Source organism: Equus quagga, chromosome 17 (assembly GCF_021613505.1).
Source record: "Equus quagga isolate Etosha38 chromosome 17, UCLA_HA_Equagga_1.0, whole genome shotgun sequence".
Classification (NCBI taxonomy): Eukaryota; Metazoa; Chordata; class Mammalia; order Perissodactyla; family Equidae; genus Equus; species Equus quagga.
In genome coordinates, this window is record NC_060283.1 from 9,383,955 (window position 1) to 9,400,494 (window position 16,540).

A 16,540-nucleotide genomic window follows, 5' to 3' on the forward strand; every position below is an offset into this window, starting at 1 on the left:
TCAGCCAATGGGGCTGCCGTCCGGCCGCTCCCGGCCCAGGCCAATCAGAAGGCCGGAAGGGGCGGGCGCTAAGATACGTGGCTCAACGCGCGCGGGGGGAGGGGAGGCTCGGGGTCAAGGAGCAAACCCGGCACAAGATGGCGGCGGTAGCGGCAGTGGCGGCGCGTAGGAGGCGGTGAGGAGCCCGGAACCCGGGGTCGCTCCCGGGACGCCCCCAGAGCCCCCAAACCCCATATCGCTCATCCTTGTATGTCCTCCCGAGACTCTGCCACCCGCGGCCTCGTGAGAGCCCTTTGTGTCTCTGGAGGCGGCCTCAGGCGCCCACAGCCTCCTCGCGATACATCCGCGCGGCGTTGGGGGACCTTGCCTCTGGGGTTTCCCGCTGCGGCCCGGTGGCTCAAGAAGGCCGCAGCGGTGCGCTCTTGTTGGCCTTGGCCGCTCAGCCGCCGCCCTCCCCTGGCGGCTCGCGGCTGTTAACGCTGCCGCCTCCTTCCTGCAGTGCGCGGGGCCGTCGGGGTGGGGGACGAGAGGCGGCCCGGCCTCCACGAGCCTCCTGCCCTGCGGCCCCTCGGCCGGGCTGGAAGCTCCACGGCCCGCAGTCCCGCCTGCACTGCCCTTCTTGTCTTCCCCCGAGAGTCCCGGACCCTGCCCTGCCCTGCCCTTGTCTTCACGTGGACACCGGCCCGGGCTTGTTCGGTGTTCACGGTCGCCGGGCACGGCTGGGGCAGGATCCAGTAAGTTCACAGCCTGCCTTGATGATGTTGCTGAAACACCGCATGTAGTCGAATGGTTTGGTCTGCGCTCTCGAGTTATATTACCGAAAAAACGCTTCGAAACCATCTCTGGCGCCACAATGCGTTTAGTACCGAGACCTAACGGATGTACTGGGGTGGGAGAGGCATGTACAGTCAGCAGCAGTGAAAAAGGCGTGGATCGTAAACTCAACTCTGGAAGTCTGTGATCTGAAACAATAAATGGGTACAACTTGCTCTGCGGCTCATTTTCGATTTTGGTTTATGACCACTTCTTGCTCAGGGGCGTTCAAGGCATCCCTGGGTTCCTAGGACCTTCCGACAGGTCACATCTGAAAGATCTTTTAGAAATTCTATCCCCCATTGGCATCTCTCCAAACCCATTTTATAGATTGTGCAAATAGGACTCCATAGGGTATTTAACTCACTGTTTACTACTGCTTTGGGCAGGTGGATATGGGGTCAGTGGTTCAGGGTGCCTTCTGCAGTCACTCCTCAGGACCTGGGCTACATAACTTGGTGCTGAGTTGTCTAATAGCATTTCTGCTGCTTGTTCTGTTGCTGCTTATTTCTGCTTGGCGTATTAAACCACGATGCCTGGTGTTTTCCTAGCCTTCCTGTCTGGCCTGGCTTGCTTTGCACATTTTTCTGGAACTGGAGGGCTTAACTGTGTTCTCTCATGTTTCCGGTGACTTTCTTTACCTTTAGCTTTCATGCAGATACTGAGGCTAATGTTGGATATAATGTGTATAGTAGGCCCTATTGTTTAGTCACTGTATTAGCAGTTTGCTAAGTTTTACTGCTTAGAAGAATCTTGTGTTTTTGTTTTTTTTCTCTGCTATTTGGAACACTTTCTCAGTGTGGGTCTGGACCACCTATGTCAGTCAGTGGGAGAGCATGTTTAAAATGCAGATTTCCTGAAGCTCAGGAATCTTCATTTAATAAGCACCGCAGGTGATTCTTAACAGACTCTAGAGATTGAAAACCGCTGTTTAGGGTTTACTCAGAATGGATGAATACGTCCTTTAAACTAATTGTTGAAATAAGCCTGTTAGCCCCTTGTCTGTCATTTGATAGCACTTTGGGGCAGTTACAGTTTGTGGTAACTTTGAGGTGATGGTCCTCAGTGAGGCAGGCCCTGCTGGTGGTAGTGTGCTGTATTGTGCATCATGAAGTACACGGGCCCCGGAGTCAGGCAGAGCTGAGTTCAATCCCAGTTTCCCCCCTTACCAGCTGTTCAGTCTTGGATGAATTATTGAACCTTTTCTGTGTCAATTTTCCCATCTGGGGAAAACGCCAACCCTACATTCACCCAGAAAACAATGAAAGACAGGGAAAAGAGGTAGTGAGTATAAAGAAATGGCTCTGAATCATCGTTGCCCATTAGAGTTTTTTAGGGAGCTTTTGAAAAAACTCTGGTGCACAGGCTGCGCTTTAGCCCAATTAGATCAGAATCTGAAGGTGAGACCTGGGCATTGACACTTTAGAAAATTGCAGGCAGACTTGAAAACCAGGGATCTAAAACAGTTAGCCAGGCCCCGGGGGTTCATTAGGACTCAATAAATGTTAGCTATTGTTATTGTTTTCAGGCTTAGGTGGTGATAGTGGTGACTTATTTTGGAGATACAGGACTGGACATCAGAGGAGCAGGGTGTCTATGGTGCTAGGGATGTTAGGACCTGAGGAACTGTGACGCGTAGACTGGCTGTGAGGGTACCTCTTGAACTTTTTCGCTGTAGCTCCACCCAGTGCCTTGCCCCTGGAAACGCATGGCTTACTTTGTTTCTCCGTTCCACACACGGTACCACTACTTCTCCTGAGACTAGCTGTTACTGCTCCTTTCCTCTGAGAGGCTGATGTAACCAGAGTCAATACCAGGGCCTCTGAAGGCCAAAGATCCTTTGTCCATTTCCTCTGCCTTTTGAAGGGAAGGTGTGAATGAGCCAACTCCTCAGACCTGACATTTCACTCCATGTCCACTCTGTCTTTTTTAAATTTAATGGAACTCCATCTTTCTCCCCTCTTTCCTGAGCTGTCATTTAGGGTTATGGCAGGAAGAGGCCTTTACCTCAGAAGGGGGGCCCTTTCTGACCCCAAGTGCTGATTGTTCCTTCTTTGTCCTTTTTCTCCTTAGGTCTTGGACAGGTTTGGTACTGGCTTGTTTAGGGATCTTCCTGGGAATTAGCCTTGCTGTGGATAGAAGCAACTTTAAGACCTGTGAAGAGAGTTCCTTTTGCAAGTATGATATTTCTAAGAGAGTAGGATGGAAAATAGGGTAATGGGGGAGGTGTCTGTGGCGGCTGGGCTGGCCCGGAACACTGAAGCTGATGGGACCTAGGGACCCTTCATAACCATTTCATTTGGCAGGCGACAGCGAAGCGTACGACCAGGCCTCTCACCATATCGAGCTTTGCTGGACTCTCTGCAGCTTGGTCCTGATGCCCTTACAGTCCATCTGATGAACGAGGTCACCAAGGTCAGGGGAGAAAAGGAAGAATCTGGTGGGGGTGGGGACATGGCTAAGGGATAATTGCGAAGGGGGAACGGGCAGCGTGTCCTAGCCTAATCTGAGGACTTTTAATTTGTGAGGAATTCAGATATCAGGCCCCTTAGGCAAAGGGCTAGAAGGAGTAGACACTTCAGGAGGGAATGGGTTCTGAGGGCATTCCATGGTGTAGCCCTCTGCTTTCTCCAGATCCAAACCTCTGCCCTCACAGGTATTGCTGGTGCTGGAGCTTCAGGGGCTTCAAAAGAACATGACTCGGATCAGGATTGATGAACTGGAGCCCCGGCGGCCCCGATACCGTGTGCCAGACGTGTTGGTGGCTGATCCCCCCACAGCTCGGTAAATTTTTCCTGAGAAACGTATCCATCTCTATGGCCCTTTTCTCCTTCCTGAAAAGCCTTTATTTGGCAGCTGCCTTTCTTTCCCACATTAGAATAATGGCTGACTAGCACCTCGCCACTCTCTTCAACCTCTTCCCATCTCTTCCTCTGTTTCACTTATTTTCTCTTTCCCCCTTTATTTTCATTCATTCAGCAGATACTGCTTTCTCTTCTGTGCCAGGCCTGGTCTGGGTGCTAGCAATACAAGAGGACATAAACAAGGCACAGACCTTGCCCTCCAGGAATATAGTGTCTCTGTGGTTGGTTCCTTCCTCCCTCCCTTCCCCTTGACTTTTATTTTTTTCTGCCTTCCTTCCTTCCTTTCTTTTCTTTTTCCTCAGATATTCAGGGTGGGATTATTCAAATTCTTAGGTTATGACACACTGTCATCCTTCTTCCATGCATGGCTCTGTATTAAGTACTTAATTTAGAAAAAACATAAACCTTCCACTCACCCCAACCATATACTTCTCACTGTCCTGTACCACTGACTCCCCCAGAAATGGTTGTTATTTTAAAGTTTGTCATTCCCTTGGGTTTTTGTTCTCATAGTTGTATCGTGTGTATATGTATATAAACACATACATACGTGTGTTTTATGTGCCTAAGCAGTAAATTATGTGGTTTTATTTGTTTTTGAGCTTTATAGGGAAAGTATCTCAGTGGATGTCTTCTGGGATTTCCTTTTTTCCCATCAGTTTAACTGTCGCATGTAACTCTAGTAATTCATTTTTGTTGGTATATAATGCTGTATGAATATATCCCAACTTATTCATTTGTGTGTTGATTAGCATTTGTGTTGTTTCCAGTGTTTTTCTGTTCAAACTATTGACATCAACATTCTTGTCCCTGGCTCCTGTGTCCCTGTGCAGGAGTTCATCTTTGGGATCTACCTGGGAGAGGAACTGCAGAGTTGTAGAATGTGGGAATTATCAATGTTCCAGGATAAAGCCAAAGTGTTTTACCAGTTAACACTCCACCAGCAGTGTACAAGAGGCCTCATTGATCCACATCCTCCCCAATTCTCAGTACTCTTGGACCTAATTTTTGTCAGTAGGATGGGTGTAGAATGATACCATGTGGTAGTCTTGGCTTGGCTGCCTTTCCCCAGTTATTAATGAGATTGAGCATCTCTTCATAGGGTTATTGTCATTCTGGCTTACTCTTCTGTGAAATGGTAGTTCACAGCTATGCTCGTTTTCCTTTTTCCTTTTATGTTGTTTGTCCTTATTGGTTTGTAGAAATTCATTAGTCTTGATACTAATCCTTTATCATGTGTAGGTATTGCAGTTATCTTTTCACAGGTTGTAGCTTATCTCTTTATTTTCAAAAGATGCCTTGAAAAAAAGACTTTTTGGGGGCCAGCCTGGTGGTGCAGTGGTTAAGTTCGCACGTTCCGTTTTGGCAGCGTGGGGTTCGCTGGTTCAGATCCCGGGTGCGGACATGGCATCGCTTAGCAAGCCATGCTGTGGTAGGCGTCCCACATATGAAGTAGAGGAAGATGGTTACGGATGTTAGCTCAGGGCCAGTCTTCCTAAGCAAAAAGAGGAGGATTGGCAGATATTAGCTCAAAGCTAATCTTCCTCAAAAAAATAAAATAAAGAAAAAAACTTTTTGCTTTAGAATAGTTTTAGTCTTACAGGAAAGTTGCAAGAATATTATGAGAATTCTTGTATACCCTGCACTCCTGTTTTCCCCTGTTGTTAACATGACTGTGGTACGTTTGTCATACCTGATGAGTTGATACCGTTATTATTAACTGGAGTCCATGCGTTATTCAGATTTCCTTAGTTTTTACCTAATGTTCTTTTTCTGTCCAAGATCCCATCCAGGACACCATATTATGTTTAGTTGTCTTGTCTCCTCAGGCTCCTCTAGACTGGGACAGTTTCTTGGACTTTTCCTGTTTTTGATGACCCTAAAGATGTCTTTCAATAAATAGAAATTCTGAATTTTCATGTTTTCCAATGTATCAGTTTTTTACTTTCTGGTGTTAGCGTTTTCTTTTCTTTTCTTTTTTTTTTTTGAGGAAGATTAGCCCTGAGCTAGCATCTGCTGCCAATCCTCCTCTTTTTGCTGAGGAAGACTGGCCCTGAGCTAACATCCGTGACCATCTTCCTCTACTTTATATGTGGGATGCCTACCACAGTATGGCTTGCCAAGCAGTGCCATGTCCACACATGGCATCTGAACCAGCGAACCCCAGGCTGCCGAAACAGAACGTGCGCACTTAACCACTGTGCCACCTGGCCAGCCCCCTAGCATTTTCTAAGTTGTGTTTAGATAATCCTTCTCTACCTCAAGGTCAGAAAAACAGTTGTTTGTATTGTCCTCTAAAGATTTTACTTTTAAATTTTAAGGCATAATCTGTCTGGAGTTGACATTTGTATCTGATATGAGGAAGGAATATGATACTATTATTTTCCTAAAAATCTGTTTTTCCTCTCCATGAACGAATGGTCTTCTTGACCTCACTGAACTGCTGTGCCACCTCTGTTACGTTGCAAATTTCTAAGTGTGCTTGGCTCTGTCTCCAGGCTCTTTATTTGGTTCCTTTGGTCAGTTTCTCTGTCCCTGCACTATTAGCACACTACGTGTAGTTCTAAGCAGGTCCCCTTTTCTTCTGAAGTGTCGTGACTGCTTTTGGTTCTTTGCTCTTCCTTATATCCCTTTCGATCTCTTTCCCAGGCTTTCCATCTCTGGCCGTGACGACAACAGTGTGGAGCTAACTGTGGCTGAGGGACCCTATAAAATCATCTTGACGGCGCGGCCATTCCGCCTTGACCTGTTAGAGGACCGCAGCCTTCTCCTCAGTGTCAATGCCCGAGGACTCTTACATTTTGAGCACCAGAGGGCCCCCAGGGTCTCGTGAGTACTGGGGTCAGGACTGAAGGGAACCTAGTGTGAAAGAGCCTATGGGTGTTGGGTCTGGCACTGGGTTCCTGGGAGGAGACAGGGAGGCAGGACAGCCAGCTAGGGGCTAGGGGCTGGGAGAAGCTGTTTATCAGAGAGGGTAGGAAGCAGACCCAGGTTGCAGTTTTCTCCATTTCCTGTACAGACCAGGAGGCAGTTACTTTTGTCCCTGAGCTGTACCCTGGGCACCTCCTCGGGGAGGCCTGCCTGGGTCTGCCTTTCCCTCTTCCCGTTCTCATACCATCACATTTCCCAGGTTTATTTTCTTCCTTTTTTTTTTTTTTTTTTAAATTTCTTTTCTCCCCCATCTCTGGAAGTTTGTCGACTGAAACTCACTTTTATGTTTCTGTTTTTGTGTTGGTTTTGTGCCTCCTTTTCCCCTTCCCTACCCATCTCCTCCTGCCCCAGTTTCTCGGATAAAGTTAGTCTCACGCTCGGTAGCATATGGGATAAGATCAAGAACCTTTTCTCTAGGTAAATCCATGGCCACTGGTACTGTATCTGTTCCTTTGCCCCCCTTCATTCTGGCCCCCAGGGGAAGATGCCCCAGACCCTTCCAGGCCCCGTGCTTCACTCACCACTCTTTCCCCAGCTACGTGGTATCTGGTCCCTGTTCCTTGTTCCTTTGGCTGGGAGACCCCTGGGAGAAGGAAGATGAAATGTTGGAAGTCCTTAAGGAATGTAGGGAGCTTCTTGCTTTGCCAAGGGGTGGAGAGATGCTGCCTATTGCCGGGGTTCTTGGCTCTCAGCTGGGGTGCACTGAGGCTTTGGGCAGAGCTGTTTGCCAGCTGCTCTTGAAAGCATTCTTTGGCAGAACCTCTTGTTTGAGTCCTCGCATATCTGTAGAAGCTTGACCGTGCTATGACCCACTTGCCTTTGCAAAACCCTGTGTCAGGCCAAGAGGCTGAGGCCCAGTGAGGGCAGTTGGGGCCAGAGTCTCTTGGTGGAGGCAGCAGAGAGCCAGGCGTGACATTCTGAACCTAGGCCCTTGAACCTGCCTGTCTCTTCTGGAATGCTGGCAGAGGCTGGTGATTTGGGCCTGTGTATGGAAGGCACCTCCTGGTGGCATTTATTGCTCATTTCCCTTTCTCATTTCTCTCCCCATCCTTTGCACACTTATCTGCTCACTGGGGTCACTCTCCAAGCTTTAACATTCAGTCCCTTCCTCCAATGCCTTCGTTCCTTTGGACCCTTGGCTCTCTATTCCCTCACCCCTCCTTCCACTAGCCCCTCGTCCCTGCCCCCTCTGGATTGGAGCAGACAGCTCTCCTACCTTCCAGGCAAGGATCAAAAGACCCAGCTGAGGGCGATGGGGCCCAGCCCGAGGAAACACCTGGGGATGGTGACAAGGCAAGTTGGTGGGGCTGGGTGGTGGAGCACAGAGCTGCCTGGGAGGTTGGAGGGGAAAGGCCCACAAGAAGCTTGAGCTTAGTCTCGCCATCAGGGATGGGATTTAGAAAAGGGGCGGGGGAAGAGGGAGAACTGGTGTGTGATTGGGTACTGGTCTGCATTCCTCCTTGCAGCCAGAGGAGACCCAGGGAAGGGCAGAGAAAGATGAGCCAGGAGCCTGGGAAGAGACATTCAAAACTCACTCTGATAGCAAGCCGTATGGTGAGTGACGAGGGCGCCTTGGGCAGGGGTGCAGGAGTGCTGGCCAAGCAGAAACTCTGGAGCTCATCTTTTGCTTTCCTTCCAGGCCCCATGTCTGTGGGTTTGGACTTCTCTCTGCCAGGCATGGAGCATGTGTATGGGATCCCTGAGCATGCAGACAGCCTGAGGCTGAAGGTCACTGAGTGAGTCCCATGGTGACATCAGGATATAGGGGGAAAGGGGTCGGAAGCCAGGGCTGTGGGGAGATGTGCATGGATTACTTTCTGTGCTCAGGTCACTCTTGGTGACTGGAAAATTCTTCTTTGAAAAAGGGCAGAGGGGTCCATTCTTCTCCCTTTCGTGTGTCTGTGGGATGGAGGTTGTGTGTGCCACAGCCTGGGGCCAGTTTGTCTGTCTGCCTGCAGGGGTGGGGAGCCGTATCGCCTCTACAATTTGGATGTGTTCCAGTACGAGCTGTATAACCCTATGGCCCTGTACGGGTCTGTGCCTGTGCTCCTGGCACACAGCCCTCATCGGGACCTGGGCATCTTCTGGCTCAACGTCGCAGAGACCTGGGTTGACATATCCTCCAACACTGCGGGGAAGGTGAGAGCATAGGCATGGAGCAATAAGGGAGTGAGTCGTCAGGCCTGGAGACAAATGGGTGTGCTAGGGACCTTAGCCTTGAAAATTCAGGCTGCTGGGGTAGCCTATTTGGATAACCTGTTTAGGGACGGCATGAGAGAAGGGGCCCTGGGCCTTGTGAGCAGCATTTGAGTTCCCCAGTCACTCTCAGAAGACAAACTCATGGGGAAGGTATAGCCCTTTCTGCATTATCATTATATTTGTTATTGAGTATGCATTATATGCTAGATGCTTTTTCTAGGTGCTGGGGATATATTGCTCATTGAGTAGGAAAGGTCTTCATTTCTCAGGGAGGAAGACAGACGTTAAATAGGTAGGCAAGATGAGTTCCGTGATAAGGGCTAAGAAAGAAGTGCCACGGTCACACAGTGGGGATGGAGGCAGTGTTGCTTATGATGTGGGGGCGGGGAAAGCCTCACTGAAGAGGTGACGTTTAGTCTCAGCCGAGAGTGATTCATTGGGAGCCAGCTGTCTGAGGACTCTGAGGAGAACACTGCTGCTTTGTATTTGGATTGGAGAATGAGAGGGTGGCCGTCAGACCTCTCTCCGGTTTTCTCTCCAGACCCTGTTTGGGAAGATGCTAGACTACCTGCAGGGCTCTGGGGAGACCCCACAGACAGATGTTCGCTGGATGTCGGAGAGTGGCATCATTGATGTCTTCCTGTTGCTTGGGCCCTCCGTCTTTGATGTCTTCCGGCAGTATGCAAGTCTCACAGGTACATGGCGTCCCGACTCTGTCGGCCAGCAGCCTCTTTTTCTGGCCCTTGTCTTGAGAGAGGGGTGACTGCATTTTCAGAAGTCTGGGCCTAGGCCTGTTCTCTAGCCGTGTACCCTTCAGCTTCCCTCTAGTTTATAAGCCTCCCTTGATTTCTGGGCATCCTCATTTGCCTCAGGTTGGGCCTCACCCCATTGTGACCCCCGTCCGTCACTGCACCTACAGGGACCCAGGCATTGCCCCCGCTCTTCTCCCTCGGCTACCACCAGAGCCGCTGGAACTACCGAGATGAGGCCGATGTGCTGGAAGTCGATCAGGGCTTCGACGATCACAACATGCCCTGCGATGTCATCTGGCTAGACATCGAGCACGCGGATGGCAAGCGCTACTTCACGTGGGACCCCAGCCGTTTCCCCCAGCCCCTCACCATGCTTGAGCACTTGGCCTCCAAGAGGCGGAAGGTAAGAGGACTGCAGCCATCATTAGTCTTCTCGGGCGTCCTAGCCCTGGAGACCTCTGACCACCCGTATTTCTTGCCCCCAGCTGGTGGCAATTGTGGACCCCCACATCAAGGTGGTCTCTGGCTACCGCGTACATGAAGAGTTGCAGAACCAGGGTCTATACGTTAAAACCCGGGATGGCTCTGACTACGAGGGCTGGTGCTGGCCAGGTAGGTTGGCCCAGAATTGAGGGAGAGGCTATTCAGAGACCAGGGAGGTAGAATGGTGGCTGTTTTGCCCATTGGGGGTTGAAAGCCACCCGTAACTTCTCCTAGGCGCAGCCGGTTACCCTGACTTCACCAATCCCACCATGAGGGCCTGGTGGGCTAACATGTTCAGCTTTGAGAATTATGAGGTATTGCAGCCCCTCCCCCAACCCATATCTGTCTTTTCCCACCCTGCTCCTTGATTCAATCATTCTCTGCCTGCCAACCCTGCCATGGTTGGTTGCCTGTAATGTATCACGGGGCCTTGATGCCTTGATAATTCTGGGAAGGCATCATGAGAAATTTGTTTTTCTGGATTGCTAGGAGCTCTCTGCTCTGACACTGTTTGCTTTCTTCCTTTCTTCTGTCCTTTGTCTGCATTTGTTGTGTTCCTCCCCTCTGTCCTCTGTCTGCATTTTCTGCCTTGTGTTCTCAGGGCTCAGCTCCCAACCTTTATGTCTGGAATGACATGAATGAACCGTCTGTGTTCAATGGTCCTGAGGTCACCATGCTCAAAGATGCCCAGCATTACGGGGGCTGGGAACACCGGGACGTGCATAACATCTATGGCTTCTATGTGGTAAGGGGCTGAGAGAGGAGAGACTGAGGGCTGGGGATCTTTTACCAGATGATGGCTGGCTTTTGCTCCTCACTACCCCTCTTCTCTCCTCTCCCCACCCAGCACATGGCGACTGCTGATGGGCTGGTGCAGCGCTCCGGGGGCATAGAACGCCCCTTTGTCCTGAGCAGGGCTTTCTTCGCTGGTTCCCAGCGCTTTGGTAAGATTTGGAGAATAGAGCTGTGGCAGAGGGTGTGAAGGCCAGATCAGATGAGCCGTGGACCGGGGCCTGGTTCTTGGAAAATTCTCTTCACACAGCCATCCTCTTAGAGCCACAGCTGCATCCTCCCAGCTGTGCACTCTAAGGGGAGCCAGGGAGTGGGAGGTCTCTTCAAGTGCTCTTATGAACTCTCTCATCTTTGGCAGCACCTTGGGGGCCCCAGAGCAGATATGGCAGGTCAGAGAGGTCAGTTATGTAAAAGGCTGAGCCCTTTTACTGTTTGCAAGCTCCTCCCCTCTTGTCTTCCTCAGGAGCCGTGTGGACCGGGGACAACACTGCTGAATGGGACCATTTGAAGATCTCTATCCCTATGTGTCTCAGCTTGGGGCTGGTGGGACTTTCCTTCTGTGGGGGTGAGAGGGGGAGGAATCTTGGTTTGGTGAGAGGGGGCAAGGTAGAGGGCACAGGACGTGGGCATGAAGAAAAAGAGCTGAGAGTCCAGGGTGGGGTCTTGGGGAGCTCCTTAGGCAGCTGCCCTCCTTCACTCTCTTTTCCAACCTGTTTCCTCCTTCTCCTCTCCCAGCGGATGTGGGTGGCTTCTTCAAAAATCCAGAGCCAGAGTTGCTTGTGCGCTGGTACCAGATGGGTGCCTACCAGCCATTCTACCGGGCACATGCCCACTTGGACACTGGGCGGCGAGAGCCATGGCTTTTACCCTCTCAGTACCATGACATGGTCCGAGATGCCTTGAACCAGCGGTATTCCTTGCTGCCCTTCTGGTACACTCTCTTCTATCAGGCCCATCGTGAAGGGATTCCTGTCATGAGGTGAGGCATTCTAATGATAGATTCCTATCATTAGAGTGGGCTGAGGTGGCTGAGGGACAGAAGGGAATGGGCTCTATCTCTGGGCCTCTTTTTCACTCAACAGAGCCTTGTAAAGGAGGGAAATCTGATTTCAAGGTCAAAGTAAGAAGAGACTAATGGAAATGAATAAGAGTAAACATGATCGAGGCCTTATGACATGCCAGGCATTGTTCATCACTGTCCCCAGAGCCTCAAACAAGGCAGACAAATGTCTTACCCTTGTGGAACTTACATTCTTAGGAGGAAGTCAGACATGTAAACAAATATATAAATAAGAAAATTGACAACATTGACAAGCTCCTTGAAAAAAATAGAAGAGGGTCATAGAATTAGGTTCCACGAGCAGCCTTTTTGAGAAGAAGGCCATGTGAGATGAGGGCTGACTGATAAGTAAGAGAGACTTGTGATCTAGCGGAAGAATGTTCGAAGCAGAGGAGACTGCAAGTACAAAAATTCAAAAGTGGAAATGAGTTTGTCGTGTTCCAGGAATAGAAAAAAACAGTGTGTCTTTGGGGTAAGGAACCAGAGGGAGAGGTAGGAGATGAGGTGGGAGAGGAAAATACCTCCTGATCCTGGAGGGCCTTTCAGGCCAGGGTACTGAAGTGGCCACTGGAAGGCTGCTGTGCAGAAAAGTTTCAAGAGGGGCAGGGGAGGACGAGGCAGGAAGTTGGGTTACGAAGTTAAATGACTAGACCAAGTTTAGGTTGCATAGCCGAGGCCTGAAGCCCGCCCCCACTGGGCTGTAAGCTCCTGGGTTCTACCCCTGTGTTATTCTTATTGCCAGTTCCTGGGGTAGCATCTTTGACTTTTGCCAATACAGCAAGTGTCGTCTTTTCTTGTCTTGCTTCCTTCCTAGGCCCTTGTGGGTGAATTTTCCTCAGGATGTGACCACCTTCAGTATAGATGATCAGTTTCTGCTTGGTGAGAAATGGGGAGGACAGTTGGTGGCGGGTTGGGATAGGGCTGAGAAGAAGTAAGCACTTGTGGGAGGAGTGAGTGAGGCTGGCAGTACAAGGGGAGTGGGTGCTCTGGTGCTCCCTGTCTGGAAACTGATCTCCTCAGTTCAGAGTTGATTCTGGTGTGTTTCAGGGGATGCGTTGCTGGTTCACCCTGTATCAGATGCTGGGGCTCGTGGTGTTCAGGTCTATTTGCCTGGCGAAGGGGAGGTGAGTTAAGGAAGGGCATGGTGGGGAAAGATGGTGGAGGCCAAAGAAGAGAAATGGAATTGGGGCCCGGTGCAGTGAATGAGTATATCTCCTACCACTCACAGGTGTGGTATGACATTGAGAGCTACCAGAAGCATCATGGTCCCCAGACCCTATACCTGCCTGTAACTCTAAGCACTGTGAGTATGCCTGGCCCAGCTGCCAACTTCATCTGCCTGTAGGTTTCCAGAAGGGGAGGGAGAGTGTGCTTTGGGGTCCAGTACCTAAGTGGGCACAGATGGGCAAGAGTGAAAGATGCTGCAGGACCCAAGGTTGGATAGTGGGGCAACTTCATCCCAGCACTGCTCTTGCCCCAGATCCCCGTGTTCCAGCGTGGAGGGACAATTGTGCCTCGATGGATGCGAGTACGGCGTTCTTCAGAATGTATGAAGGATGACCCCATCACTCTTTTTGTTGCACTCAGCCCCCAGGTGAGTGCATAGGTAGGAAGCCTCCTCAACCATCTGCCTACTTTCCTAGGGTTCTGTCCCTTGGGGATGTGCCCCTCACTCCCTCTTGGGCTCAGGCTCTCACCTATCTCACTTCCTACTCAGGGTACGGCCCAAGGAGAGCTCTTTCTAGATGATGGGCACACGTTCAGCTATCAGACTCACAATGAGTTCCTGCTGCGTCGATTCTCATTCTCTGGCAACACCCTTGTCTCCAGGTAATGAGGTGCCCATTCTTCCTTGGCAGCCTCTGGAGGAGCCTTGGCCTCTGGGATGCTCATAGCTCACTGTTCTCTTTTCTTGAATCAGTACCTTCTCTGGGTCTCCTTCCCTCTGCTCTGACATCTTTCTCCCTGATGGGCATCAATTTTTGCTTCTTCCAGCTCAGCAGACCCCAAAGGCCACTTTGAGACACCAATCTGGATTGAGCGGGTGGTGATAATAGGGGCTGGAAAGCCAGCAGCTGTGGTACTCCAGACAAAAGGTGAATGAGTGATCTGGCCCCCACCCTGGGGCAGAGCTGGGGATACCTTGCCTGTAGGAAAGTAGTTGTTATGCTAGATAGCATGTTGCTATGACTTGCACTCTTTCTTCTTCTTCCACCAGGATCTCCTGAAACCCGGCTGTCCTTCCAGCATGACCCTGAGACCTCTGTGTTGATTCTGCGCAAGCCTGGTGTCAACGTAGCATCCGACTGGAGTATTCACCTGCAATAACCCAAGGGATGTTGTGGGGGTGGGAGGTGCTATGGTGATGATGAGAGTTACTCTTCCTTCTGCCTTGGAGTTTGACCCCCCGAGACTACACCTTTCCCATCCCAAGACTCAGATTCTGTCAACATCTGGGCAGGATGAGAGGGCTGTCCCTGAGCTCTGAATTCCTCCGTGATCTCCTGACCTCTCCCACCCCTTTGACACCAAGTCTCCGTTCATCCACCAACACTGTTGCTCTAACTGGAGCACATCCGCCTGTGAAGACCTGCAGACCACAGGGCCCTTGCTTTCCCTTCTCCCTTCTTTTAGGGGCCCTGAGTCTCCTCCAGATCTTTTCCACTTAATGCCTCTTGTATGCTGATGTCATTTCTTGGAAGAAGATGAGGGCAGTGAGCTTTAGGGCTCTTTTTTCCCTTGCCCTTCCCTCCCCACCAAACTGCTCTTTCATTTCTTCCTCCTGGCTCTTCTCTGTCAACCCTCCCCTTTTTACACCCCACTGATACACTGGGACCACCCCTTACCTGATAAGGGATGAATGGATCCCTTATCCATGGAGGTTGCTGGAGAACAGCCTCTTCCCTCTTGTCCCAACCTTTCCTCTCCTCACTTCCTTCTAGAGCTGCTGCAGTTCTGACAGGGGCACTTCTACCTCCCGTGTCCCTTGGGGGAAAGAAGTTTCCATTCCTCCTTAAGAGGGGATAGGCATTAAACTTCTTTTGCCCCCTTTTTGTCCCCTTGAGGGGCATTCAAGATGGAGAAATCAGTTGTGGTTTCGTCGAATCACGGTCACCTGTATTTATTGCTGGGAGAAGGCTGAGGGTGGGGGAGATGATCATGTGTGCCCGGGGTTGGCTTGAAGCCCTGGGTGGGGGGTGGGGAGATTAACTGGGAACCAGGGGGAATATTCCTGGGAATTTTTTTACTTCCTCTTGGCCCCCAGCTGTGAAAGGTTTTGATAAAAGGAGAAACAATAAAGATAAATAAATAACTGTCAGTGTCTGGATTCTGGTTCTGTCCTGAGTCACAGACCCTAGAAGCCTATGGGCCTGACATTTTCATGTACCTTCAGCATAAGCCTCATCAGTTCAGCAAAGTGAGTGCAAGCTTTCCTCAGCTTGCTACATGCCAATATGAAATAGAGGAGCCCAGCAAGGTTATCAGATTATTTATTTATGCATTCATTCATTTATTGAGGAAGATCAGCCCTGAGCTAACATCTGCTGCCAATCCTCCTCTTTTTGCTGAGGAAGACTGGTCCTGAGCTAACATCTATGCCTGTCTTCCTCCAGTTTATATGTGGCATGCCTGCCATATCATGGCTTGATGAGTGGTGCCATGTCCACACCTGGGATCCGAACCAGCGGACCTCAGGCCGCCGAAGTGAAACGTGTGAACTTAACCACTGTGCCACCAGGCCAGCCCCAGATTTTTTTTTTAAAGATTTTATTTTTCTTCCTTCTCCCCAAAGTCCCCCAGTACATAGTTGTATATTCTAATTGTAGGTCCCTCTAGCTGTGTCAAGTGGGATGCCACCCGAGCGTGGCCTGATGAGTGATGCATAGGTCTGCGCCCAGGATCCGAACCGGGGAAACCCCAGGCTGCTGAAGTGGAACGCCCGTGAACTCAACCACTTGGCCGTGGGGTTGGCCTCAAGGTTATCAGATTTTAGTAGGCCTAGTTAATGGTGGTGACCAGAGCTGATGGGGTCCCTCTTAAATAGAAATAGTTATATGGTCAGATGTTCTCACACTAAAAGTTGCTTCCTTTTAGCTAACAGCACTTAAAAAATTTCCCATTGTTGGGGCTGGCCCTGTGGCACGTGAATTAAGTTTGCATGTTCTGCTCCGGCAGCCTGGGGTTCACGCGTTCAGAACCCCGGGTGCAGACCTATGCTCTGCTTGACAAGCCATGCTTGTGGTAGGCGTTCCACATATAAAGTAGAGGAAGATGGGTATGGATGTTAGCTCAGGGCCGGTCTTCCTCAGCAAAAAGAGGAGGACTGGCAGCAGACGTTAGCTCAGGGCTAATCTTCCTCAAGAAAAAAAAAGATTTCCCATTGTTTTAGTGACGGGAAATAGTTTTCTCCATTTTGTAGACTGACCGCAAGTCTTAGTGACTATATTATAAGAAACAAGTTTGTTTTAGGAAAAATGACTGCTCAGGATGACTTGTGCCTGTGAGGAGGTAGGGGATGTGTTCATGGAATTCCTCAGTCCAAGAAATATTTCCAGTCGCTTTCCTGGGGAGATAGCCTCATGCCTTGGCACCCCATCCCTGCCCCTGCCCCTTTGTTGTCTGTTGAAGAAATGTGGGCCAGAGGA

The 16,540-nt window shown here is 50.3% G+C and overlaps 1 protein-coding gene across 2 annotated transcripts; it reads left to right on the plus strand.

The window, feature by feature from the left end:
- Positions 1 to 106: 106 nt before the first annotated feature.
- GANAB (glucosidase II alpha subunit) lies at positions 107 to 15,080 on the plus strand. Of its 2 annotated transcripts, XM_046643815.1 has the most exons (25): positions 107 to 175; positions 2,887 to 2,991; positions 3,120 to 3,228; positions 3,470 to 3,597; positions 6,327 to 6,506; positions 6,960 to 7,025; positions 7,832 to 7,901; positions 8,075 to 8,162; positions 8,248 to 8,344; positions 8,567 to 8,747; positions 9,349 to 9,502; positions 9,727 to 9,962; positions 10,045 to 10,171; positions 10,277 to 10,356; positions 10,644 to 10,787; positions 10,890 to 10,986; positions 11,298 to 11,399; positions 11,570 to 11,813; positions 12,709 to 12,773; positions 12,942 to 13,018; positions 13,123 to 13,197; positions 13,375 to 13,488; positions 13,612 to 13,724; positions 13,890 to 13,990; positions 14,113 to 15,080. In XM_046643815.1, the coding sequence occupies exons 1-25, from the start codon at positions 138 to 140 to the stop codon at positions 14,220 to 14,222; spliced, it is 2,901 nt and encodes a 966-aa protein (XP_046499771.1). In that variant the 5' UTR covers positions 107 to 137; the 3' UTR covers positions 14,223 to 15,080. The 2 variants fall into 2 exon arrangements, with proteins under 2 accessions (XP_046499771.1, XP_046499772.1); XM_046643816.1 differs by lacking the exon at positions 6,960 to 7,025 and having other exon boundaries at positions 14,113 to 15,079.
- Positions 15,081 to 16,540: the final 1,460 nt, after the last annotated feature.